Genomic DNA, 27554 nt, shown 5'->3' with positions numbered 1-27554 from the left:
TGTTTTGCAATTATTTAAGGGGAGACACTGCAGACAAAAAGCACCTTTTTAGATTTTTTGCTTTTTGTTAGTGTTTTTTTTTTTTTTTTTTAAAGACTAATGGAAAGAAAACATCCAAAAGACATTGTGTTTCTTTTATAGCACTTTATCAATACATATTTTTAAGGCCGTTTTCTCCAAAACTGAGCCATTAATCTCTATGACATCAGTAGCACTTACACACGCCAAACTTTACATATTTATTCCTTTCTATTTTCAGATTGCTGTACTAGAAATGTATGCAAATTAGCACATATTTAATTAAATAATGCTTCATTTGCATATTCAAACTTCACATTTTAGAAAACTTGTAATACAAAAAAATGTTTGCAATTATCAATGTAATCAATCAATTGAGTTATTTTGATTACACTCACCTGCAGTGTCTCGCCTTAAATCTGGCTAATTTTCAAAATCTCCGAATTTGTTCTGCATAATTTTCATATTCTGTAGAGCATGTTAATCTGGCATTTTTGAGAAACACAAGAATTTATAGATCAATATTCCGATGAAATATAAGATATTCTTATGAAAATGTTGCCAAGTTATTACTCCCATTATCACACATCTTTTTTCTTTGCCCCAAGAACACATTAATATGCAAATTAGATGTAGTGTATAAATTCATTATATGTCCATTTATGGACATTTTACGCACATATCTTAAAGTGCGTTAGTATATCAAATCTGTTATGTCTTTCATAACATAGTTGAGAATCATCTTTGTACAAAGTTTGGCTAAAAACAGCCTGAAACATAAAAACTGATTGGTGCATGGAAAAATAATACATTGTTTTTGTCTATACATGCCTCTTTATGTCTATTGGGTTTTTTTATATATATATTTTTAATAACCTAGTGCTGGCGTTCTCTATAAATGACACAGAATAAAATATGAATTAAAAAAATGTAAAAAAAATTCTCTATGTGTTTATTATGCTCTGAACAATGTAATGACATAAAATCACAAAACTTTTTTTCTGGTTATCAGGAGGATATTACATGTTTACAGTTATGCAGCATTAACATGTACATAAACAAATATGAGGGCCTTTGATAGACAGCTCAATAACTTTCTCCTGTTCGCGCCCCGCCCCTTTGTGGCCCCGCCCCGCCCGCTGATTGGCTCCCGCACAGAGGAGGCGGTGGCTTCACTTTGCCTCAAGACACACGGAATTCCGCTTTAGTTTCGTTCAGAACACTCCGTTAACGGCGTCACCTCGACAGACACACAGCGGTGATGAAACGCGCTCGGAAGCGTGCAGGTAAGTTTGATAAAAGAGTGCTGGAATCGCTTTGTATATACTTTAGTTTCGGTCACCAGCTGACAGCAGCAGGTGGATAAAATAGTGTGTCCGTATATGGGCTTCAAATATGTGGAATGGAATGGATTTATTTATTTTATAAGATGTTTATTCATATACATGCACTTTTAATACGCGCTTAGTGTAACGCTATTACACAAGAGGTTTTTGTACAGAAGTGCATTATTTCGGGGACTTTGTCCCACCAGGGAAAGAGGTTGGCTAATCACGCAGAAAAGAGTTCTGACCATCTACTTTCCCCCTCTATGTAATAAATGGATAGAAAGAGATCAGAGGATTGTAGGGTATTTTGGCAAATGGTCTGTTCATAATAGATAAGTTGCATCACTGTGGGTCACTCACAGTCCAGTTTAGCTGAATTATTCAAGATGAGTTTAGAGAGGTGAAAATGTGACAGCTCTGCTCTGCATTGTTCGGAGGAAACCAGACTCTGGCGATGAAAACTGCCTCCCTGTGTTCTCTGTAGCAGGCTTCGCTTGATTTACCAATAGCATGGCATGCACATGCACCTACTAAAAAACATGCAACACGCAATGCATCCTCGACTCCTGTCACAGATTCAGAGCATGCATGAGCCAGTTTTACTGTCACAAAGACGCTTCCCATGCTTGCATTGTCATTGAAAACACCTGTATCTGTTACAGGTGCGTCTATGCTCACACGCTGACAAATATCACTCGTATAACTCAAGGAATGTCTGTTGAGGAGGTCAGGATTACAATAATCATCTGCTCGCTGGGTAACATTCAGCAATGTTCTTTTGCACGAGACAATCCATTTATTGTTGAGTGTTACTGTAACGTTCAGTAGCCTACATCCCAATGCAAACTGGTCTATCCAGGCTCTCTGTCACAAACGTGTTTATCTATAAAATGCATCTTGAACTGCAGCTTTTGACATTGATGTTCTGAGTAAAACCAAAAACAAAAAACATTTAATTAAGAAACTTCCTGTTTGATTATCATTGCGAGTTTCAAAAGCTTAAATTCATGTTTTTTCAAATGCTGACACACTCACGTGGAATGTACCATTGGGTCATTTACACTCATTAAAAATGCCATTATGGGCAGATGTTGGTGAGGCATGAAGGTAAACCGATCCGAGGCAAAGTCACCTGAGCTTTTGTTGTAATAAATATGGTCAAAGGGTTAGTAGGATTGCCAGATGTACTCCTGTCTAGTCTTGTCATCTTTTAAGTTAACCAACAGTTCATTCAAAAATGAAACTCCATTCCTCATTTAGGTTTTTTCATTACAGTGAGTACTAAAGGAGAAATGTTTCAAGGAGAAGTCTTTTAATGAAAATGAATGGGGAAATATGCCGATCATGCTCCAAAATGACCAAAAAAACACTTAAAGATATAAAACATAATAATTTAATATGAGATCTGCATAAATGATCATTAAATAATGTTTTGTGTGTGTGTTCTGTGAAACAAAGATTACATGCAAGATGAGTAAATAAAGTCAAAGATATTGTTTTTGGAAAAACCACTGGATGTTTCTTGGAATCTCTTCTTATCGGTGAATGAACTGTTTAGGTTTAGTTTCCTAACGTTGGCAGGGTAAGCCATGTTTACATCAGAGAACTTGCACTTGGAAGATGGAAGCAAAATAAATTTGGATTTTTACATATTCAGAGAGAAGCGTTCGGTGCACTTGCCCATGCAAACCCCACCATTATGATGCTGGAGAGTTTTGTGGTAGGTGATGTAGGTGGTGCATTGCTAGATGCTTGTGAAGGTGTTCTGGGCGGTTACTTGGTGCTTAGTCTCAATGACATAGGTGTCGTGATGCATAAAGCACAGGTCTCACAGAAGTCACCTTCAAACCAAGCCACTTTTAGTGTGGAAATTCAGTGAGCAAAATCTGCATGGGGAGCTTTTTCACCCTCACGCAAAACTCCCAAACACTGTTTTCCTTTCAAAATGACTCTATTTCATCAAAGAAGGGCTAAATCCGATCACATCTTCAAGGGATAGTTCACCTAAACATTTTGTCATCATTTACTCACCCTCATGTCATTGCTGTTTGGATTCTGTTCCATTCTGTTGGCTTTTATTTTGATACTCTGTTCTGTTTCCAGTTGTCCTGGTTTCTCCTCTCTTGTTTCATTTAGGTTTTCTCAGTTTCTGATTATGTGATAATTTTTTTCTGTATTACCAATATTTATGACCTGTGTTTTCATTTAGTCCTTTATGTGCATGTACATATAGCCCTGTGTTTTTGTTCGTATCTGTTGGTCGTTGTTAATGCATATTGTGTTAAAAATATTTAGTGATCGTCTGTGTATTTTAGAATAAGTCTTCATCATCGAGCGTGTTGGATAGCAGCCACATTGTTACAGGTATGTTAGTTTCTTTTTTCAGCTACAGGTAAAAGAAGTTATGTTGGTAACAAAATTGCCGGGTTTTTTGTTGTTGTTGTTTACTATGGAAGTCTGTGGCTACCAGCACAACGTGTGTGTGTGTGTGTGTGTGTGTGTGTGTAAATGATGACAGAACTTTCATTTTTGGGTGAACAATCCCTAAAGGGCATGCAACATTTGATCAGTGTTTATGTTAATTTGCTTTTGATGCAAGTCAAAATATTTTCTCATCAACTGAAACTGAGATTCTTCAGGCCTGATAACTCTGAGAGCAGATTATATATAATAATACAAATAATATTAGTGTCATTTCTAACTAAGACCGAAATCTATTACTAATTGTCATGCAATCTTACTTTAGAATTCTTGCCACTTACTCTGTGCAAATGTATGAACACAGTTATGTGAAAATAATGACAAATGTATTGTTGCAAAAGCATGTTGAATTGCACTAACTGAAAATAATTTCACACACAATGTTCCCTCCTTTCTTTTTTTTTTGGCTGAACAAAACTTTTCTCTATTGACCGAACATTTTGGCCACTTGAGCAAAAACATACTATATAGCAGACCTGTACAGTGCACACACACAAAAAAGTGTGTAACTTTTATTTCTGATGTGCTTGAATTTGATTAGACCCTTGATGTATACATAATGAACATTTTAGTTTACCTAAGATCTGTTTAAAAATAAAACCTATTATTAATATAATATGTGAATTTCTTTTCTAATTAGTGCATGCTTTTTTTGTTTACATTTGTCATTGTTTTACTTCCACAGTCCACTTTCTTTTCAGTCAGGTGATTAAAATGTGAAGAAAAATACTGTTTTAACAAAAAAAAAAGAAAGAAAGAAAACATGATTCTGAACATTTTCCATGTTCAGGAAAAAAGTTGGTAATGTGTTTGTCATATGAAGTAATAAGATGGCAAAAGTATTGTTTGCCTAGTGCTTGACACCCCTAAATCTCTGCATTTTTATGTCTCTTCGTTCTTCACGCGCTCATGATCATGTGACCCACTTGTAATTCATTAAATGAGAGAGCTGTCTACATGAACTAGTGTAACTCATAAAGAGAAAGCAGCGTGATCCAAGCGGCTCAACTTCAGAGGATCTCCTGGAGAATTTGACTGGGCGTCTCTGAGTGATCAAGCATGAAAAGCCTACTGTAGGACAATGAGACTTCTGACATTTATAATGCACCCATCTTCTGAAAAAAATGCCATTCTGTTTGTCCAGCAAAAGTTGCACCACTTTAATGGCAGGAAAACAAACTCTGGCTTGGGCATGGATAAACTTGAATTTCAGTTGGGGGTTAATCTAACAAATAATAACTTCAATATTTGACATTATTGCAATTAATGAGCATGAAGCTAGATATCTGAAGCTGCGTTCACACTGATGGCGATTCAATCGGTTCAGGTTTGCTGGTTTGGTTTCTAGGAGTTTTCTCCACTTTGTGGCATTATGTCGCTGTTGTGTCTTGCTTAAACTAGTGTGATTTTATTTTAGCTCATAAAAGAGGTATTCATAATGCTGATATGCGGTAGGCTTGACATTTAATTACAGTGCATCTCAGGCATATTTCAAACACCAAGATGTCTGATTTAACAGAGATTTAAGAGAGATGTAACACACTGCATGCCTCTTCCATCGCTCGACTTCCACGTTTTTATCTTTTTCATCACTCTCTATAGTCATGCATCTTTGAATTAATGCCAAGTAGCAAAGTTCACAAGCACTAAACTGTGGCAATGAAGCTTAATCTGAGTTTTATTCCAACTCAACTCTCTCACTCGCTTTCTTCTACTGTAATGGCTGCTCTTCGTCATCTGCTGTAATTAGCAAGAGTGCAAGGATTAAACACATTTGTTCCATTCCTTCCATATTAGGATTTTAATAGCAGCTATTATCTTATATTACCTTAATTTTTACCTTCAAGGCCTTTGTGTTGAGCTTCAAGCGTCCTACGCAGTGGGAAGGATGAACAGCAACGCTGAACTTTCCATTAGCTGTAGTTTCAAGGAAGTGTGTCTTTGTTGCTGAGATCTTTGAGTCTTTCAGCAGAACAGGTGCAGATTTTTGTCCCTCGTGAAAAAAAAATACTTATATATTTCTTTTTTTTGCTTTATTAATTTATTCAGTGTTTTTGCAAACCAATCAGAGGGCATGTACCATCTCTTCAGCTGATCAAACTGTCCTTATTTGCAAGTCAAATTTGAGAGGAACAAATGCAAATGTTAGTGTATGTGGTTGGTTGTCTTGGTCTTGTAAAGTTGCCATCGTTATATGACTTCGCCTTTGCTTCGTTGCATGATTGTCTGCGATCTCAAGGTCAGTGAACAGGAAAGGATTGTTTGAACTGACAGACATCAAGGTTATTTCTTCATACTATTAATAAAGGCTTGCTAGCAGTAAAGAGAAAACACATTATACTAATTATATTTCACCCCAACATCAAAAAAAGTAAAGGAATTTTAATTTGCTTAATGAAAGTGAAAAGTTTTATGCAAAAGTAATTGTCATTACAAAAAAGTGTCATATTTCAGCATAAATAAAATTTAGCTCAACATAATATTATATTTGAAAATACAGCTTTTTAAAAAAATTACATTTAATGTCATGATTGTCATGAAAATGCAATCGATCAATCATTCAGTCCTAAAATAAGATTCACTTTCTTTGTCAAACTGTGTTATTTTAGTGTCATTGGGGTACTATTATAGCACTTTAGTAATTATTCTTTTGTGTCTATTTTTTTTTTTTATACATTCATAATACATATTTTAGTACATCAGGTTAATCTAACTTTAAATGAGAAATGTTTTCTTGGCAGTTAGCTGAAATAAAAATATTTGATTTCATCTCCGTTAAAGTGATGATGATTTTTTTTTTTTTTTATGGTTATCATTTTCATTTTCATTTCCGTTAAAGGGTTGGTTCACCCAGATAGCAAAATTATGTCATTAATAACTTACCCTCGTGTCATTCCAAACCCGTAAGACCTCCGTTTATCTTCTGAACACAGTTTAAGATATTTTAGATTTAGTCCGAGAGCTTTCAGTCCCTCCATTGAAGCTGTGTGTACGGTCTACTGTCCATGTCCAGAAAGGGAAGAAAAACATCATCAAAGTAGTCCATGTGACATCAGAGGGTCAGTTAGAATATTTTGAAGCATCGAAAATACATTTTGGTCCAAAAATAGCAAAAACTACGACTTTTTTCAGCGTTGTCTTCTCCTCCGTGTCTGTTGTGAGAGAGAGTTCAAATCAAAGCAGTCTGGATATCCAGTTCACGAACGAATCATTCTGTTCACCAAATCGAACTGAATCGTTTTAAACGGTTCGCGTCTCTAATACGCATTAATCCACAAATGACTTAAGCTGTTAACTTGTTTAATGTGGCTGACACTCCCTCTGAGTTCAAACAAACCAATATCCCGGAGTAATTCATTTACTCAAACAGTACACTGACTGAACTGCTGTGAAGAGAGAACTGAAGGTGAACAACGATTCAGTTCGATTTGGTGAACTGAATGATTCGTTCGTGAACTGGATATCCAGACTGCTTTGATTTGAACTCTCTCTCACAACAGACACGGAGGAGAAGACAACGCTGAAAAAAGTCGCAGTTTTTGCTATTTTTGGACCAAAATGTATTTTCGATGCTTCAAAATATTCTAACTGACCCTCTGATGTCACATGGACTACTTTGATGATGTTTTTCTTCCCTTTCTGGACATGGACAGTAGACCGTACACACAGCTTCAATGGAGGGACTGAGAGCTCTCGGACTAAATCTAAAATATCTTAAACTGTGTTCTGAAGATAAACGGAGGTCTTACGGGTTTGGAATGACACGAGGGTAAGTTATTAATGACATAATATTGCTTTCTGGGTGAACTAACCCTTTAACTATAATAACCCTGGTGCAAAAAGATTTTTCGAGGTAAACGATGACCCTGATTTTGTAAGGTTGACGTTCTCATGCTCTTTTAAGAAGGCATGTGGACATCAGACTGGTGACATGTTGAGAAAAATAAATGATTTTTGTATGCGTGTTTTGGAGCTGATATACTGAATTAACCTAATAATCAAAAGCCTTCAATCCAGAAGAAGAAGTGTCTGAGTGGACCTGATCTCCATAATTTTGTATGTATTGTAGACATATTCATTTCTGTGTGGATCATGTATAATTAGTAGTGAGTTGAACTGTTTGTTACTGAGTTTGATTGACAGGTGAGTGTCACCTGATAGTAACCTCTTCCTGGCTTGTCCTTTCAGAAACGGTAATGTGAGAATTTCAGCAATTTCCACTCCCCGGGTAGGATTACTGATCTGTTTCCAGCTTCTTTTCCAATGGAGTTGCAAAAGGAGAAAAGTGCACCTGGTAGTTTTTTGTCTTTAGTGAACTCGAAATGATTAACAGGCGTTGCGGTTTTATAAACATTTGGCATTGCCATTCAGTGACTTGTTTTCGTTAAGTTCCTCTGTGAGGCTTACATATTATGTAAGGGAGGATAAAAATTAAACTTTGTCCTTATGGTCTTTAAACAGAACATTTCTGTGTAATGCAGTGAGTGCAGTTCACCTGTCATGAATGTGACGAGTCCCAGTCAGCACAAGTCCTGTCAGAAACACATTAGCAACAGAAGTTGAGTCATCAGAGAAAGCTGTGTGATGAATGTTAAAAACCTGAGTCAGTGTGTCATAATACTGTATGTGCTTGAGTTGCATGTGTACGTTTATCTCGCACATTCCCATTCCATGTTATCACCACTGATAAGGACTCCATAAGAGTGCTGTTAGCTAGTTATCATTAGGTTACATGAGAAGGGACAATGAACATCCATGCATCTGTCAGGTTGCGTGATTGTCCTGAAGTAAGCAGAATTTGTGCCAACTTCCATCATTCATAATTCATTTTGAATCAGCATTGCAGAAAATAGTGCAGAAATAGTGATAATAAATGTGTATTAATGTTTTTTATAATTACATTTAAAAAAAATAAAAATGATACTATAAATATGAAACCAAAAGCACCAATAGGTCTTAATGAGTGAGTCATTTATTCAACCTATTCATCCAGATGCGAAGCGTTTTGCTGTTAGAATTGTTCACTGAAAAAACGTACTCATTCGATTTGTTAAAAAACACAGATTCATGCAGTATTGAAAAAGTTCTGCTGTGCCTTCGTTTAGATCTATTTGCGTTTGCGAAATTGGGCAAAACCGACATGGCTGACAAAATGATCTAAAACCCTATTAACGTTGATTATTGAATGGTGAGATTAGTTTCACATTTGCAATCGTGCTGATATCTGGAAAAGACAAAACTATTGCACGTTTGATATTGCTAAATTATCATATGATGTAAATATAAGACACAAACCCAAACAGGGGCATTTTTGCCCTCATATCTTGAATTTATGGCATATAACTGCATTCTCTCAGGCTCCATCAGGCAATATTAAAAGATTAAAATCTGTTGAGATGTTAAACTAATCTTGATCCAGTTGGTGATGGGTTTACATGAATGTGTCTCTGAGGTTCTTCAGTGAACTTTAGATGGTTTTCTTTTCATCTTGTCTCTGTATAATGCATCTTAAAGCAGTGTTTATTAGCGCAGCGCTGCTTTGTTCCAGAAGCGCCACCTGCTGTCAGAGAGTGAATCGGATTTCATTCAGCCCGGTTCTGCTGTTTTGGTTTCATTCAGATCTATTTTATGTAGAATAGTTACACAAAGCTAAAGTCAAACCTTTCTGGTTGAAATTATACTATCTAATTTAAAACTGCTCATGCATGCAGCATCTTTGTTTGGACTGCAAGTAAAATCCAGTAGTTGCCTCTGATTTTAAATAAAGCGCACAGACAAAGCCTTAGTTTGTGTATATGAGGAGATTTCATTTGTGTTATTTATTTGATTCGGGATTTGTTTAAACATTTCTGTTTAGTTTCTTTATTAGTCATATTTCAATTTCACAAATAAAAGTGCAGCATTTTGTCTGGGAAATAGTAAAAGGACTCCTTTTGAGTTAAATCTCATCGTGTGTAAAATCATGAGCAGATCTTATCGTGAAATCAGTGTCGTATCACATAATGAGTTTAGGGAATCGTTACATGCCTATTAAATGATACAAATCTTAACAATCTCACTATGATAAAACACGCCAGTGCTCAACAAACGTTTTATTAATAATGATCAGAAAAAAATTTAGTTTATTAAAATGTAGCATTGCACGTCAAGATAGAATGCAGAAAATAAACCCGTGAGCTGCTACAGTAACATTTTGGATGCCAAATAAATGATTTCCAGATGTGACTCAATGTATTTTGTATACCAGTTCTAGGAATACAAGGAAACCTCTTTATGAAAGGAAATGAATAACTATAATCAGAACGGTTTTGTTCTTTCTAGAGCAACTATCAGTGACAGGAAAGAAAGACACTTTGTGACGTCATTGAATTAGATCACTGGAGTGCCTGGAGAAAAGATTGCGTCAATGTTCCCCTCCTGACACCTTTTGTGCCTTTCCCTAAGGACCGTCCCTTCATCTACCTGCTCCACTTCCTGTATTCTCATGGCTTCTAATCGTGAGTTTTTAGGTAATGAGAGAACAGTATCAGGGTCCACCATTATTCCTCACAGTATCTTTATCATGGCTGACAATAAGGATACTGCTACTAGTAAATTCCCACTACTTTTTATTCTGTTGTGTTCTTGCTATAAAGGACGGCCTCTACATAGACTTCAGGAAGAATATCAAATCTCAAAGTGGGCCGTTTCCTCACCGACGCTTGTGCGCGTCTGTTTACGGTCTTTTCTTACACTCGTTCTTTCACCTTGTCCTGTTACCTAAGCGAGGCAATGTTAAGAATGTGACATCATTTGGCACAAACATTTCTCTGGTTAAGGTTTAGTTCTTGCGTGCCCTTTCATGGTTTTCATTTGCATCTGTTGTTCTGGAGATGTTATAATTTTTTTTAATAATGTGGCGTTCTTTTAAAATGTGCCAGGGACATTAATTAAAAAAAATATGAAATGATGCAACTTTTACAAGGCCTAAATGTACTCTACATATTATCACAAAACCTAAAACTGTTAATTCCAACATTTACATGCTAAAACATTTTTAAAATCAAGCATTATGTTGAACAATGAATGATTATTACAGTACAAAGATTAATAAATTCTGTAGAAAATATATGGTTAGTTAATCTTATTGTAAAGTTTTTACTGAATAATTATGTGTCCGTCTTAGTAACTTTGTTGTTGTGTGTGTGTGTGTGTGTGTGTGTGTGTGTTTGCTTGACCTCATTGTTTCTTCGATAGTAGTGACTTTCAGGATTTGGATACAATCACATTTTATCCTTCCATGGATTTCAACCTAAAATGGGATTATATATATATATATATATATATATATAATTATTATTATTTTTTCTCCCTTCATTAAGCCTCAACTTAAAATAATTAATTGCCATCTAACAATCTTTTGTGTATTTCTGATTCTATGAGGGATCTGTGTTTGAATAGTTTTAAATAGAATTTTATTTAAACGTGTCAAATTCTGTTACCTGTCACATTAAAGTTTTTTTTTTTCTTTCAAAATCTTGAAATATTTAGAGAAGTGCTAGCTGAGGACCCCAACTGTGTCAATGGAACATTTTATAATCAGTAGTACCTTCAGCATCCACGGATCATGGACTAAATGAATGAATTTAACATGTAATCTAGACAAGTATTAACTGATTATGTTAATGAGTGAATTCATCCATTCTTCAAGTGCATAAGCATGTTTTCTGAAAAAAGTTTATTTGGTTAGTCAAGCTTCAAAGGGTTTTTGGAGCATTGCCACTGTCTTGGCAAATATTTTGCATTGCTAAATTGTCTATTAGCAAATGCTACTGCAAGTATTTTCATAATTTGCATTGATCCACTTTATACTGTTGCTTGTTAACTGCATTAAAAGTCTGGGTCAGAGCCAATAAAGATAATCCCAGACACCAATCCTGACGAGACCAGGTCAAAAATGTGTTTGTGATGTAGATCGGAGTAAGAAAGTCACGACATTCCCAATCATGAGGAAAGTAGTCTTGCTGATAAATATTTACATGTCTTTGCTGGCATTTCACATAAAGATGAATATATAAACATTACATAATTTGGGTTCCAAAAGACAGCTACATTTTTTTTTTTCAGGTCAAAGATAAATAAGAGTTTCCACGGTAAAAACAAAACAATAAATGCTCAAATCTATTTTGAAACAAGTTTTTGAAAACGTATTGCATTTGTATCTGTAATACAAGTCATGTTTTTATCATCTGAAACTTACTGTGACTTATATTCCAAAGTGTCTTATACAATATAATGCAATAAACATCGAGCAAAATATACGTAAAGCGTACTCCTTTGTATTGATGCCGAATGAGAGAAGTGTGCATTTAACCACACGTTAGTTTCACTTCAAATAATATATATATATATATATATATATATATTAAGTTTGGTGTTTGTTTATTAATGTTTTGTTTCACTTCACCAGTATTGAACATTATTTATAAATGCAATTATGAAATAATTGACGTTTTCTTCATTAATCGCACGTGTGGACAATTATCTTGTTTGTCGAGAGATCTTCTCACACGTTTACGAGAGCAGGTGAGTGATACTTCGAGTCTGAGTAAAGGTTAAGAACAGCTCACCTTTGTTTGTGGAAGGCTTTTGGTGAATTCAGAAGTTGAACTAATATAATATGGCTGAATGAAATCTAATGTTTAATTTCATATGGAAGTGTCTGACTATTGATTTCAGATCTTGAGACACTGTCGTATGGACATTGTGACTTGTATCTTGCAATTCTGACGACTTCTTTTATTTTTTTTTTTATTTTATTTTTTTTTTCTTTCTCAGAATTGCGAGATATACACACAATTGCCAGTTACAAACTCAGAATTGTGGAATATGAAAACAAATCAGATTTTTTTTTCCTTAATAAATTCCAGTTCTCAGAATAGCGACTTTATATCTCACAATTTTGACTTTATAAGTCACAGCTGTCAGTTCGTATCACACAATTCTGAGGAAAAAGTCAGAATTGCAAGATAAAGTCATAATTATCTTTCTATTTTTTATTCAGTGGCAGAAAGAGGCTTCCATACTGTTGAGAGGAGACATGTAATATTACAACAAAAAAAAGTCTTCCTTTTAATCTCGTTGTCTGGGAGAAACCTTTCCTATGGGAACAGCTCTACATAAGTTCTTCTTGTTCTACCAGCTCAAATGATTTTGAATGGAATAATGGGCTGGATGATGAAGCCTTTACAGTATTCGAGGGGAGGGTCGACCCATCTCTGAGAGGGCCTGTGCTTGGCAGCTTTCTCCGTGCAGAGGACTCTGGGAATAAATGGCACCGGGGCCCTCTTTATTCTGAAGCTGGCCGGGAATGCAAGGCCTTTTTTTCACTCCTCAGACACCATTATCAGCGGTGAAATATTCCCTCTGCTGCACCCATTGTGCACTCTCGGGGTGGACGTCACAGAAAGGAGGCCCATCCTGCTGGCGTTAGTCTGAGGAGAGATTTACTGCGCTGACCAAACAGCCAATCAAAGTGAACTCCAGAAGAGAATGTTTTCCAGGATATGCCTGGAGAGAAAGTTAAAGATTCTCTGGTAAGAGAGGCTTGGCGACATTTCTCACAGCATAACGTAGTATACAACATAAGAGAGAAGTACACAGTATGCTTCTGATGCAGCCTAGCAAGCTTTATACATTTATACAGGATGGTGATCAAAGGGTTTGTCCTGGATCTAGAACCTCTGTTGTTTCCTCTAGCTCTTGTGCATATTGTTACTAGTTTGTGTTGCACTTCCTTCCACTTGAATGCTTCTCTGTACTTGTGCCTAGAACAGCATGTAGCATTTCCTGCACACAAACACCCATGTTTCTGTACTGCAATATGTAATTAGGGCATAATGTTCTCATTGTCAATCAAGAAAGCATTGTTTGTTGAATTTATTTGCTTAATCTGGATTTTTAAATTGCTTGCTATCAGTGTTGTCTGGTGATAGAAGGATCAGCAAGGTTGAAAATGAACAATCAAATATGTTATAGTATATAAAAGTGATGCTTACAGGTTATATGGATCAAAGACTTACAAATATAAATTTAAGTTGGAATCTTTTATAAAGCTGGCATTTTTCCGAAGTACATAATCCATCTAAGAGTTCTCACATGATTACTGCCAGAATGTTTCAGCCTGGTTAAAACTGCATTCCAGACATTTTCAATCAGTCCTTCATCCGAGCACCATTTCATCAGGACTCTCATTAAAGATGTCATCATTGATCAACCATGCCGCTTTTCATTTCTTTATATCTTTCTTCTTCTAAAAAAAAAAAAAAAGTTTTGTAATATCTAATTGCATGCTCCTTTCATTAGACTTGTGTACAGTATAGTATGTTTAAAAATATGCATTTTTTACATTCTACACCTTGTTATACACTTTACCAAACGGTTTCATCAGTTTCCTGATTAGGGAAATTGAAATGTAGGGAAAAAATAGCAAATGTTGCTCCTTTCAAGTTTCACGCTTTCTTTATTAAAGAACTTAATAGGTTAAGTCATCCTGACAGTGAGCTGGTAAATAGGACTCAAGGAAAGAGCTTGGAATTAAAGGAATTTTTCACATGAAGGCTGAAATCAGATTGCTTCGTAATTATTTTAGGGGACTTTTAAGAGTACTGGATTGTACCAAGCACTAAACTTGAATGGAATTCAAACACATTCTTTCAGGGGAAGAAGTTGTAATTTACACACATCTCTCATAGAGATCATAGGTGCATCCCAAATGGTTTACTTCTGCACTGTTTTATGCCATTTTGTGATATAGTAGTGTGAATAGAGTAAGGTGCATTCACATTGAAATCCCAGAAAGAAAAGTGCATTTCAGATACCCAGATTTAAAGTGTGCAATGTTGAACTCTTCATACACTCAACTGTCACCGCTTTCCTTGCACTGTATCCTAACCAGACGTGCAGTTACACTGCAGCACGTGATAAAATGTATCTTTTCCATGTTAACCTGTGTTTTTGTCCCAACCAACCGTGACCAGCGACAGCACATTCTATTTTAGAAACCTTCTGCAACGCCGTGACTGGAACAATAGCACGCATACTGTGACAATGATAATATCAAATACTACATGTGCTTGATTCGATGTTAAAATTGTCTAATGTGAGTCCGAATATCATTTTACGTGACCTTTTATAGCCATACTGAAAGCAACAATAAATATATTACCTCAGATCTTAAAAATAAATCAAAGCAAACGTGGACGTTAAAACTGAACTCATTGCGAAACAACAAGTGTATTCTATAACAAAGATGGTATCAATCACTCAGTATGTACTTATATAACTTAATGTTATAAATGTTTTAATATTTATGAATTAGATTATAAACTTATCCATTTCCAGAGAAAGCCCATCCACACTTCTGATTGGCTGTGAAATCTGGCCATATCATGTTCGGTGTCGATAAACAATTTGCTTGTTTTTGGGAATCTTGTCGTGTTGCGTCTGGTTAGGACATGGTGTTATGTTGCGAAAAGGGGCTGGCTATCAGATGATGCTAGATGATCGAATAACCTTCTAAAATTCATACACTAGATGGTAGAGTACAAAAAGCATACTATACTTACAGTGTACTTGAGGCATTTGGGGCACAACTCATGTTATTAGCGACTTGATCATTAACACAATCAATGTAAAACTAGTAATTTTGTTAATGCAAAAAAACTGTATTGTGATGTGTATTGTGGTAAATAAGATGTTACATGCCAATTTCACATTGTTTATATGTTTGTTTCACCCAGGTAATGCCAGATTCCTGTGGATTCTGTTTTGTAACTACAGTGTGGAAATATTTCAGCTGGGTTCATAATTCCACTTCATAGTCCAAATGGATTCCTATCATTTCCACTTTGAGAGGATGAGTAACCTTGACCTTTACCCTCTGAGTCTTACGGTTCGTCGACTCTCCCAGACCAAGTCCAGCAGTAGTATTGATCAGTATACCCATCACCCCTGCAAAGGGGATTCAGCCTATAGCTCATTCTCTGGTGGTTCCACAGTCCCTGATTACCCTTCTCCTTTTCTACTGGATGAGCCCCAGTCACAAAACTTGCACTACACCGATCTGAAATATGTGAAAGGTAAATACAGCCCAACCTTTCTTGATTCAGATTCCAAAAGCATGGACCACTTTTACCGTTCCATGGAAACCATTGCACAAGAGCATCACTGTAGCAACGGTGACTTCTCTGACATTGAAGATCCACCAGTTTATACACATCCATTTCCACCACCACCTCCTGCTCGTCTGAACAGTTTAGTAACAACCAGGAACCTTGCAAACTCATGGGCACGTCAGATTCCAGAAGGACAGCTTGCTGACATTTCTACTTCGCAGCAGACGAGTAATTCAGAGGTCTGTGGTGTCCAGGCTGAGCCTGTTTATGGTTGCACGTCTTCACAGCTTAAAGATCACCTCAAGCAAGACCCGGAGGACAAGATGCTTGAACCGCCAAAGACTAAAGGAATTGTAAATAGATCACCCCTGCAACCCTGTCGACCAGAGCCCTTTCAGAAGTCTTGGAGCAGTCAATCGGAAACCCAAAGGAAGAGATCGCATTCAGCTTATAGTGGACCCGTTTCTGAGCACCAGTGCTTTGTCAGTTCCTGCCATATGCCAAGGAATATGATCGATGGGAGTATTCAGCACAAAGGGCAGTTTTATTTTGTTACAGGAGTCTTAAAGTCGTCTGAGCCCAGTGCCGTGGGAGGTGTGGAAACCCCCAGTGAGGGGTCTTATGAAGCTCAGCGAAGTTGTCCTGATGGTCCAAGTGGTAAACTGTTTTACCAAGAGGAACACAAATTCAGTATTCAAAAGGAAGTTGTGGAGCATCCTAATGACAAGGCACTTCATTCATCTTTCAAGTCAGAGCAGACCTCTGAAGGTGTAGAGGACCAAAGGGTCATGAGTAAAGAAACTGGCAGGAATCACTCCACCAGCCACCCTATCTTCTATTGTGGTCCAGAGGACAATTCAGTTGGTTTACTAATGACCCCTGCTCTAATTAAGGAAGACCATACCAGTCATCCCAAGAAAGAGGATCCGATGACCAGAGTTTCGAGGTGGCCCCAACTGGATATTCCAAGAGACAAGATCAGCAAGGAGACTACCCCACTGTTATATCACCTCACAGGAGCGAACAGGGCATTATATACAGACAAGTTCAAAAACAATAATAATTGTGGTATAGCGGTCAAGAATCCAGAATGTGCCAAAGATAAAGCTGGAAATGATGAGCAAACCCCTCCCAGCAGTGAATATCGGCAGAATGAAATGTCTAAGGAAAAACAACCAAAGGATTTCTTCTACCCATGTGGCACATTAGATGACTCCTACAAGAAATATTATAAGGAGAAACTGAAAGATGCCCAATCTAAGGTTTTGAGGGAGACTTCGTTTAAAAGAAGAGATTTGCAGCTTTCTTGGCCCCACAGGATCATGCAGCAGACAGACAAAAAACCTTTTACCGAACCTTCCGGTCCTCCATTTCAAGACAAGCTGCCCAACTTGGAGACACTTCCAATGCCACAACTACACAATCCTCAAGAAAAACACAAAGAGTACAGGGAGGACCTTGGTCAAGAGATTGAAAAGACCATTGGAAAAGAACCAGAGAAGCCACAGAATATTGCTCAACCACAGGTGCCTCGTGTAGGGAGTAGGAAGCGTTTGACAGCAGATCAGAAGAAACTCTCTCACTCTGAGCCTGAGAAACTACACCAGCTGGCAGATGGACCAGCTCATATGACCCCTCACTTTCTTGGCAATAAAGCGAAAGGTCTTCTCTCAGAGGGTGATCATGGTCTAGTGGCTGCTAGACGGAAGATGTTCGAAACACGGGGACGTGCTCTGTCTGTCTCCAACTTTTCAAAATCACCTCTGAAGCACCTTCAGCATAAAGCCTTAGTAGCATACATGGAACGCAAAACTGGTCAAAAGATAGCTGAGCCCCAGCACCCAATTCCACAAGTACCCAGCAACAGGAATTCAACCGCGGAGAGCTCCAGACATAATTCTGGCATGTCCGACTCCAAGAAGCTCCACAGGCCTCTCTCTGCAGGTCAGATTCTTGACTCCGTGTCAAGCTCTGTTAAATACACCCAGGTCATCACTGCTAAGCACTCAAGGCAGTCTAGCTGGAGAGAGGAGTCCTCTGCAGCAGGGAAGTCAGCCTCTGTGGAGAATCTCCTGGACCAGCCTGAACAACCCAAGTCCTGTCGGACCCGCAGCACCTCGACTCCCCACGCTTTCCAGGTATCTTAAAAAAATGTTCAACAAAATTGCAGTTTTAATTGAATTTCCAGTTAAATTAATATCCATGTAGAGCTGCACAATTCTGGCTAAATTGAGTATAATGTTTTTGTTTTTTTTATATATATATGAATGAAATAAATATTTCAAATATAGATCGTGATCCTCCCATGATTCTGCAAAATAACGCAATTTACTAGAGGCTATGACAAAACATTAAAAAATGTTTAATTTAATTTTAATGAATTATTTTAAATAATGAACAAATACTTAACAAATATATCCATTACCAAATAAAACCTTTTTTTTATGAATCTTGAATGAATGATTCAATGAAAATATTTTAAGTCACTTGTTGCCACCTAGTGGCAAAACATTGTAATCAACATTCCAATCAACAAACCTTATGAAAAATGTTAATTTGAATCTAAAATAACTTTCAAAAGATTTGCTCCATTTTGATCACTACCATAGACATCAGTATTTATACCCAAACTATTAAACTTTTATCCCATTGCTTCTGTCATAATATGAATGATTAACACAGAAATAATACTGTGGTACGGTGGTAAACTGCTCTGTGTGTCAGCGACAGCATGGACACAGATTTAAATGTTCCGATATGACTTTATTAAAGGTTTAATAGACACAGACGATTCGTTGTCATTTAGAAATAAGATCACGTGGGTGTTTATATCAAGATCGCGATCTTTTAACGATGAATCGTGCAGCTCTACATCCACGACCAACATGTAGACTTTCATATTGTTGTATTTTGCATAATTTTTTCCTCTTTTTTTTTTTCTTTAGGTACGGAAACATCCTGATGAGTTCTCAGCCAATCATAATAAGGCTATTTTAAGGTGATAAATTATTGCTCTTATTGCTGAGCAGGATAGCAGTAGAGTTTAGACCTCTGTCCTGCATTTATTATTAGGGATGCGGGCCAATAATTGGTATCGGCCGATTTAAGCAATTATCTGCACCTTGGCCGAATGCTTAAAAACAGCTGATGATCAGAGCCAAATCATACTTGTTCAGTTGAAATGGTGCAAAAAAACTTAAAATGTCTCTTGTGCAGAATATAGGGCTCTCAAAGTTAGCGCAGTAACCACGCATTAATGCAATCTCATGAATTAAAAATTAAGATGCCAACGCAGGTACTGTTTGACCCAATTAAATACCCATAGTTCAAGCCAGGGTTGCCAGATCTTTTCTCCTTCATCAAACACTATATATAATGCGCCTACCATTCATTGATCGCAAAGACCTTTGTGGCTTTTTACTTCTGATAAAAAAACAAATTTCAGCTCTAAAACAATATACATTTTTATCACAAATTCAAGCAATAATTGTGTTTTGATGCTCTTAAATGTGGCATGACAGATCGCTGTAGCCACTTTGTTTCAAGCATTGGCACAGCGCACAAGTTATCTCTTCCACTTAAATACATGTTATAAAGTTAAAAAAAATTAGCTGTTCTTTGAAAACTACCTTATGTGCAATTGTGTTGTATACAAACATTTCAGTTTTGAGTGATTATTATATCTGAATAGAAATAGTTTAATATAATAGTTTGGGCTCTTTTGTTAATTATAACCTCTAATATTATAGTAATGTACCAAATGAGAGGGTTCTCTGTATAGTTCACCGCATTAGTTGGGAGAGGGAAAACCAAGCTATCTGTATCCGCAGCAGCAGATATCATCGGTATCGGCTGAGAAATTTAGTACCGGTGCATCTCTATTTATTATTACCACAATTTGAGTGTTATTGAGTTTGACTAAAGAGACATTTTAGTACTTAATTTTACTGAACAAAAAAAACTTGATTTATTTTTCAGAGTTCAAAGAAAAGTAGAGGAAGAGACAGTAGTCCATCACAGTCACACAGCATCTGTCCCTGATGAGCGGCGTGTACAAGTCAGAGCTTCAAGAGGGAAATCTATGGAAGAGCTTGGTGTATCCAAGGTCACGAGACCTGAAGTTCTCAGTAAAAGTTCAGAGCAGCTTGACCAACTTCAGGGCATGCAGGTCAATCCCAGTGCAGAGAAGAAAATGGTGTCATTTCTTGGTGAAGGAAGGCGCACACATAGGAGGATCCCCAGCTCTGCAGAACACACAACTAGCTCTCAGGCAGGCCTTGAGAAGCTACTCTTAACCCATTTTGTAAAGCATGTATCCTCCCATGATGATGAAATACATACAGCTTCACACAATGGATGTAAAAATAAAGAAGACACGGTTCTGTCTATGCCCAGTCTCTCCAGGCCAGAAGTCAGGTATATCTGAATCAATTGCTTCATTTATTAGTAGTGCTTGCTAAGGCAAGTCTCTGTAAGTACTGATACTTTTGCTCATACTTGGTTAGGTGCTTAAGTATTACATTTCGATGGGTCACTCACATGTTCCTGCTACTTCATCTAGTGTTATATTAATAGTTTCTAAACTAATATTTTTACCTCCAGATCATTCTAAACAAAACTGTGAGTTATCTTTTTCCATGCTTCACAATGCTAAATCTTTTCTGGGTTAGGATTTAATCTAGGGTATTAAATTTTCAAAGTTTTATTCAGTACATGCACAAGGCCTGGGGTAATGTGTTTTTGTTTGTGGCTTATTATGACAACGGCTTGGTTCACTCTTTCACTCTCAAGCATGGAGATATGTGTGTTTACAGTAGCATCAGTGTTTCACATTCAGAATTTGACCTCAGTTGCTTAACGAAATACATTATAAAGCCACATGTGGGGTTTTAAATTTTTTTTTTTTAAAAGAAGCCTCTTATGCTTGTTCAAGGTTGCATTTATTTGATCAAAAATACAGAACAAAACAGTAATATTAATATGCTGCTTAATATTTTTTGTGAACCTGTGGAACTTTTTTCAGGATTCTTTGATAAATAAAAAGTTTAAAAGAACAACATTTGTTCCAAATAGAAATATTTTCTAACAATATAAGTCTTGACTACCATTTGTTATCCATTTAACACATCCTAGCTAAAGAAAGGTATTAAAAAAGTTACTGACCCCAAACTTTGAACGGTAGTCTATATTGTTACAAAAGATTTCTATTTTCAATAAATGCGGTACTTTTTAAGGTCCTAAGAAATATTAAGCAGCACAACTGTTTCCAACATTGATAATAAATCGAAATATTATAATGATTTCTGAAGGATCATGTGACATGAACTGAAGACTGGAGTAATTGTTGATGAAAATTCAGTTTTGCATCACAGAAATAAATTATATTTTAAAGTATGTTAAAATAGAAACCATCATTTTAAATTATAATAATATTTCACAATATTACTGTTTTTTTCTGTATTTTTGATAAAATAAATGCAGCCTTAATGATCAGAAGAGCAGTCTTTAAAAAACATTTGAACAGCACTGTATTTCCCACTGTAACAGAGTTTACAGAGCAATGTTTCATAACAAGGGTTAAAAAATTACAAGAGTCCCAATAGAGGACTAGTAAGCAACATCCTAAGATCCCTGACGCATAATCAGCATCATCGCAGAGAGTTTTGCATGAGCAAGCACAACTTACATTTTCTTTCTAACAAAAGAAATGTAGTCGTCAGTATTGTTATTAATTTGTTTGTGTGGCTGTATTTAAGGTATACTTTTAATTAACTGTTTATTTGGATATATTTACAGCAAGGAGCAGGACGTTTGTCCACGAGATAAGAGTGAGACATCTCTCTCCTGTCAAGAGGTTTCTCTCGGTCACGGAGTCACGACAGATCCCAGTCTATGGATCACTTCTTCTGAGATAAATGAGGCCGAGGTTAACTATTGGCCATCGACTGAAACGGCAACTTCTGCTGAACCCCAGAATGCACCGCGTAGCCCATCTGATGAGAATGAAACAACATCTTTCACAACATTTCCTAGCATTCAGGAAACAGAGTCCAGCCTGGTACCTGCTCTTAATGAGGAACAACACGGGAACGTGAGGAAAGAAGACAGCCCTGTTGTGATGGAAAGCGAGGTGTTGGAAGTGAACGTTCCGGTGGACAAACTGGAGTGGGAGGTGTTGGTTCAGGAGGTGGTCTCAGCTGACCAATCGTTAGCTGGCATTCTTTACCCAATAACCAATAGGAAGACAGCACTCATGCTGATGGAGCAGCTGTTTTCCGAGGACACTCTTCTAATGGAGGAGCACTACAAGAACAAACAGGAGCAGAAGTTTACTAACCCAGAAAAGTCTGCTCACAGGTGACTGTCAAATAAACACATCAAAAGCATCTTGTCCTTTCCTAAGTTTTAAATGTGCATATAATTAAAATAAATGGCTCTGTTCCAAAACCCTCCCTGCTGAAAAAAACAGCATATGCTGGTTAGGTATGTTTTGATGCTGGGATGCTGGTTTATGCTGGTCCTTTGCTGGGTTAATGCTGGTCCTTTTCTGGATAATGCTGGTCCTTTACTGGTTAATGCTGGTCCTTTTCTGGATAATGCTGGTCCTTTGCTGGTTTAAGCTGGTCCTTTTCTGGATAATGCTGGTCCTTTCCTGGTTTATGCTGGTCCTTTGCTGGTTTAAGCTGGTCCTTTTCTGGATAATGCTGGTCCTTTCCTGGTTTATGCTGGTCCTTTGCTGGTTAATACTGGTCCTTTTCTGGATAATTATGGTCCTTTGCTGGTTTGTGCTGGTCCTTTTCTGGATAATGCTGGTCCTTTTCTGGATAATGCTGGTCCTTTGCTGGATAATGCTGGTCCTTTGCTGGTTTATGCTGGTCCTTTACTGGATAATGCTGGTCCTTTGCTGGTTTATGCTGGTCCTTTGCTGGTTAATGCTGGTCCTTTACTGGTTAATGCTGGTCCTTTTCTGGATAATGCTGGTCCTTTGCTGGTTTAAGCTGGTCCTTTTCTGGATAATGCTGGTCCTTTCCTGGTTTATGCTGGTCCTTTGCTGGTTAATACTGGTCCTTTTCTGGATAATTATGGTCCTTTGCTGGTTTATGCTGGTCCTTTGCTGGTTTAAGCTGGTCCTTTTCTGGTTAATGCTGGTCCTTTTTCTTGATAATGCTGGTCCTTTGCTGGTTTAAGATGGTCCTTTTCTGGTTAATGCTGGTCCTTTGCTGGAAAATGCTGGTCCATTTTTGGATAATGCTGGTCCTTTGCTGGTTTATGCTGGAACTTTGCTGGTTTATGCTGGTCCTTTGCTGGTTTATGCTGGTCCTTTGCTGGTTTATGCTGGTCCTTTGCTGGTTTATGCTGGTCCTTTGCTGGTTAATGCTGATCCTTTTCTGGATAATGCTGGTCCTTTGCTGGATAATGCTGGTCCTTTGCTGGTTTATGCTGGTCCTTTACTGGATAATGCTGGTCCTTTGCTGGTTTATGCTGGTCCTTTGCTGGTTTATGCTGGTCCTTTGCTGGTTTATGCTGGTCCTTTTCTGGAAAATGCTGGTCCTTTGCTTGTTTTTGCTGGTCATGTGCTGGCAAAGGACCAGCATAAACCAGCAAAAGGACCAGCATAAACCAGCATCCCAGCATCAAAACATACCTAACAAGCATATGCTGTTTTTTTCAGCAGGGCTTCCTGCACTACACAGTAAGTTGCCTTCCTAGATGGTATTTCAAGGCATATTAACAAGTGATCTCTGCAACAAGCTAAGTGAAATAAATCATCCAAGATGGTTTTTGTTTTTGTGCACTACTGAAAAAAGGTTTAATCATAAGTTTGTGTATTATGCATTAAATGCTTAGTGAATTGTTAGCTTAGAATCATGCTTATGTAAAACTGGACTGGAGTCGGGTCTCCTGTGTGCGTTGTGAAGCAAGTTACTTGTATTTTTACCTTATTTGCAACAGAGCACATTTTAAGATTGATACAGATCACTTCATATTTCACTCAAATCATTTTGTTTTATATTTCAGTTCCACTGCATGTTTATCATGCTTATTTGTTTTTGTTTCTAAAGCGCTGAGATGTCACTGAAACCTCCGTCATCGGTGAACAATGAGTCTGTTCTTCTTTTAAACCAGAAAGATAACCTGCACAACACGGATGTCATCGACAAAAAGGTACTCTTATTTCTGGAAAGTGCAATAATGCTATATTGAGAGAATTAATCCCTAAATTAAACTTTGACCATGTTTTTAAAGAAAAAAAAAAGCTTTGAAGGTGAGGTAATTCGTGACATTTATATAATTCTTTAAATATCTGATTTTGTGTTTGTGTTTTGTAATACAGAGAGATGAGGAGTGAATCTCTACTATGCAAAAACCTAAAAAGTCATTAAGCCTAGGGATCGACATTTTCTCAATCTTAAAATTAGAATAATGTAAAATATAAGTATAATAACTTAGTATTTTGGGTTCACAAACTTAGTCCTGCCACAGTTTATGTTTAAGCCCAATACTTTACAAGAAAGTTCCATTTGTTAACAAAGGTTACGTTAGTTAACCTAAACTAACAATAAAACCTAATTCTAAAGCATATAATAATCTTAATGTCAACATCAACATAAACTAATAATGAGCAGTTGTACTAACAATAAGAAAAGATTAATAAATACTGTAACAAATAAATAGCTCCTTGTTGGTTCATTTTAATGCACTAACTAACGTTAAATGGACAGTTCACCCAAAAATTTTAATTCTGTCATTTACTCACCCTCGAACTGTTCCAAACCTGTTTGAGTTTCTTTCCTCTGTTCTACACAAAGAATGTTGGGAAACAAACAAACATAGTATAGTATATGTAATCTACAAGTAGTTTGAAGACCGTTTTGTTAATGTCATTCACAATGCTTCACTGGAGTGAAATCACATTGACTTCTGACTTCTACAGAAGCATGTATCTTTCCCTCAGAGCTCGTAGTTCTGTCTTGAAAGCTTTATAAAGGTTTGTGAAGAAAATACGTGAGATTTACTGTAATCTTATGCATAAAGTATCAGCTATCCTAAATGAAGATGTATTTTCTATGGTTTCTCTTTGCATCTTGTCACGTATAGAGACGGCTGATGGCACACATAGAGGAGCACTTGAAGTGTCTGGAGGAAGTGCGCTCCAGTGTCCAGAGCGAGGAGAAGGTGAACAGGGAGCGGGGCGATGCTGTGGAGGCTCTGGTACGAGACAGCTGTGTGTCAGCCGAGCTGGAGCGCTACACACAGTTTATAGAGGACCTGGAGCGTGTGGTCAGTCTGCTGCTGTGTCTGTCGGCCCGTCTGGCCCGTGTGCAGAACGCCCTCAGCACTGCAGACGACAGCATGGACACGGAGGAGAGAGTGAGTTTAGATCACACCAGGTGTTTAAATGAGGCCTGTCTTTATGTGAGGAACCCTAAACACACGGAAGACTGCTAGAATTGCTTTGAGAGAGAGAGAGTCGTGTTGATGGAGTCAACACTGTCTGACCGAAACCAGTCTTTAGTTTCGATGAGTTTTACCATTACACTGCCCTCTTGTGACAGATATCTGAAAACCATGAGTGTTCAAACATTACAAAATGTATTTGTTTCAGAAATGTTATCACAAAAAATATTTCTAAAATACACACTACTGTTGAAAAGTAAGTAAGATTTTACAGAAGTTGATATCTTTAGTTCAGCATGCATGCATTAAATTGATCTAAAGTGGCAGTAAAGACAAGATTCTTCACAGGGTTGCCAAGTGTGTGGTAAAATAGGGTTACTTTTCGGGTTGTGTTTTAGTCCGTAGGTTAAAGATATCCTTCCTCCGCCTCCAAGGAAAGCTGTTTCAACAAAACCGCAGGAAAAATGCTGTTGGGCTGGTTTTGTTTCGCAGACCTGGCAACCCTGGCTGTTCATGTGACACTGAAGACTAGAGTAATGATGCTGGAAATACAGCTTTGATCACAGAGATAAATTACAACTTAAAATATATTCATAGAGAAAATGGTTATTTTAACTTGCAATAATATTTCACAATATTACAGTTTTTCTGTATTTTTGATCGAATCAATACACTCTTGGTGAGCCGCATTTTTGTGTTAATGGCCTTAATGTCTAAATATATACCTAAATGCATAAAGAAGCAAACTTTTTTTAAAACTGAGTTTTATCCCAAATGTTCAAATTTATTTGCTCCAGCTTTGTGGCCATTTCTGATGCTCTATTCATGCACTGAAAAGTTTTTTTTGTTTTGTTTTTTTTGGGTAAAAGAATGTGAAGATTGTGCTTATTTTATATCAAGAATTATTGGTAAAAACTAGTCATTTAGACTTAAAAAAAAAAAAAAAACATGAATGTTATAGTTTATATTTTACTAAAATTAAATTATATAAAATTTCTGCACAAAAAAAAAACCTTTTCATGCTCCGGGTCATTTTGACCCAGAAACAGTTGTTTTGAAGATGAAGTATTACAGACAGTTGTAAATGATGGGAAAATGGGATAGATTTCTCATATTTTATAAATAAGTTGTATTTTCCTGTAAGTGACTGTTAGAATTGTAGCATATCAATAACATCAATACTTTCCTCGATCCACAGCAATCACTGGACAGCCGCTACCGTCTCCTGTGCAAGCAGAGGGAGGACGCCAAAGACTTAAAGGACAACCTGGACAGACGGGAGCGCGTGGTCTCCACCTTTCTCTCCAAACAGCTGACGGACACACAGCTGCAGGAGTACCGGCGCTTCATTCAGACCAAGGCCTCTCTACTCATCCGCCAGAAAGACCTGGAAGAGAAACAGCGTTTAGGAGAGGAGCAGCTCGAGGCTTTACTCAGCCGTTTACCTCCATGAAAATGCTCCAGAAACTAGCGCACACGGCTCTCTAATGTCTGAAGGTGTCTTTTACAGCTGTTTGTTTTACAGAGACTGTAATTACTCTGAGATGCTCTGTTTCGTTTGACATTTGTGCTGTAGTTGAGCTACTCTTAAACTGACTTCTGAAAGCTTTATTTAAGAGCCCAGGAATGGTTTACTGAGAGCTTGAATGAAGTAGAATAATGAGAAATGCACTCTTTCAGATATACATCACAGAGCACTGTTAAATCAAGACCCAAAAAAAGGATGAAAGAAGCACTTTTGATAATTATCTGCACATGATGAACCTGGATGTTGTAATCGATCTCAAGTGTTCATTCGTATTGATTTTAGGGCTTCATTCGTTCACTGGTCAACATAATGTAACTTTTCATTCTTGCCCTTTTGTCCTGTAATTTCATTTATCACTATTTAATGTTCAGTTTTGAAGATTCTCTTTAAAGACGTATTTGTTGAAACTGACATCATTGCTAGTGTTGAGGAAAGTTACTTTTAAAAGTAATGCTGCATTACAATATTGCGTTACTCCCATAGACCGTATGTGTTGTGCTCTTTACACTCATCCAGTGTCTTAAAATATCATTAGACCACCCAGACCAGCTTTAAATTGCCCTGACAGCACTCGTGCAACCTGGAGACGTCTATTTGAGTGTTTCCTCATCTGCAATATATCTACAGGACGTTTCCTATCAGATG

The 27554-nt window shown here is 37.2% G+C and overlaps 1 protein-coding gene across 2 annotated transcripts; it reads left to right on the top strand.

The window, feature by feature from the left end:
* Positions 1-1183: 1183 nt before the first annotated feature.
* Positions 1184-27367, top strand: LOC132130946 (protein Shroom1-like). 2 transcript variants are annotated; one of them, XM_059542827.1, is made up of 8 exons: positions 1184-1304; positions 15608-18120; positions 18928-18980; positions 19961-20398; positions 21779-22339; positions 24046-24148; positions 25082-25354; positions 26580-27367. In XM_059542827.1, the coding sequence occupies exons 2-8, from the start codon at positions 15694-15696 to the stop codon at positions 26832-26834; spliced, it is 4110 nt and encodes a 1369-aa protein (XP_059398810.1). In that variant the 5' UTR covers positions 1184-1304; positions 15608-15693; the 3' UTR covers positions 26835-27367. The 2 variants fall into 2 exon arrangements, with proteins under 2 accessions (XP_059398810.1, XP_059398811.1); XM_059542828.1 differs by having other exon boundaries at positions 1234-1304; positions 15648-18120.
* The last annotated feature ends 187 nt before the right edge of the window (positions 27368-27554 follow it).

The sequence above is a fragment of the Carassius carassius genome, chromosome 47 (assembly GCF_963082965.1).
Source record: "Carassius carassius chromosome 47, fCarCar2.1, whole genome shotgun sequence".
Classification (NCBI taxonomy): domain Eukaryota; kingdom Metazoa; phylum Chordata; class Actinopteri; order Cypriniformes; family Cyprinidae; genus Carassius; species Carassius carassius.
Note: the sequence above shows the minus strand (reverse complement) of the source record. Positions and strands in the feature narration are given on the sequence as shown.

Coding starts and splice junctions, on each gene's coding strand:
- LOC132130946 (XM_059542827.1), top strand. CDS start 15,694: ATGGATTCCTATCATTTCCACTTTGAGAGGATGAGTAACCTTGACCTT. Junction 22,340..24,045: donor CCAGAAAAGTCTGCTCACAG/GTGACTGTCAAA, acceptor TTGTTTCTAAAG/CGCTGAGATGTCACTGAAAC. Junction 24,149..25,081: donor CGGATGTCATCGACAAAAAG/GTACTCTTATTT, acceptor TGTCACGTATAG/AGACGGCTGATGGCACACAT.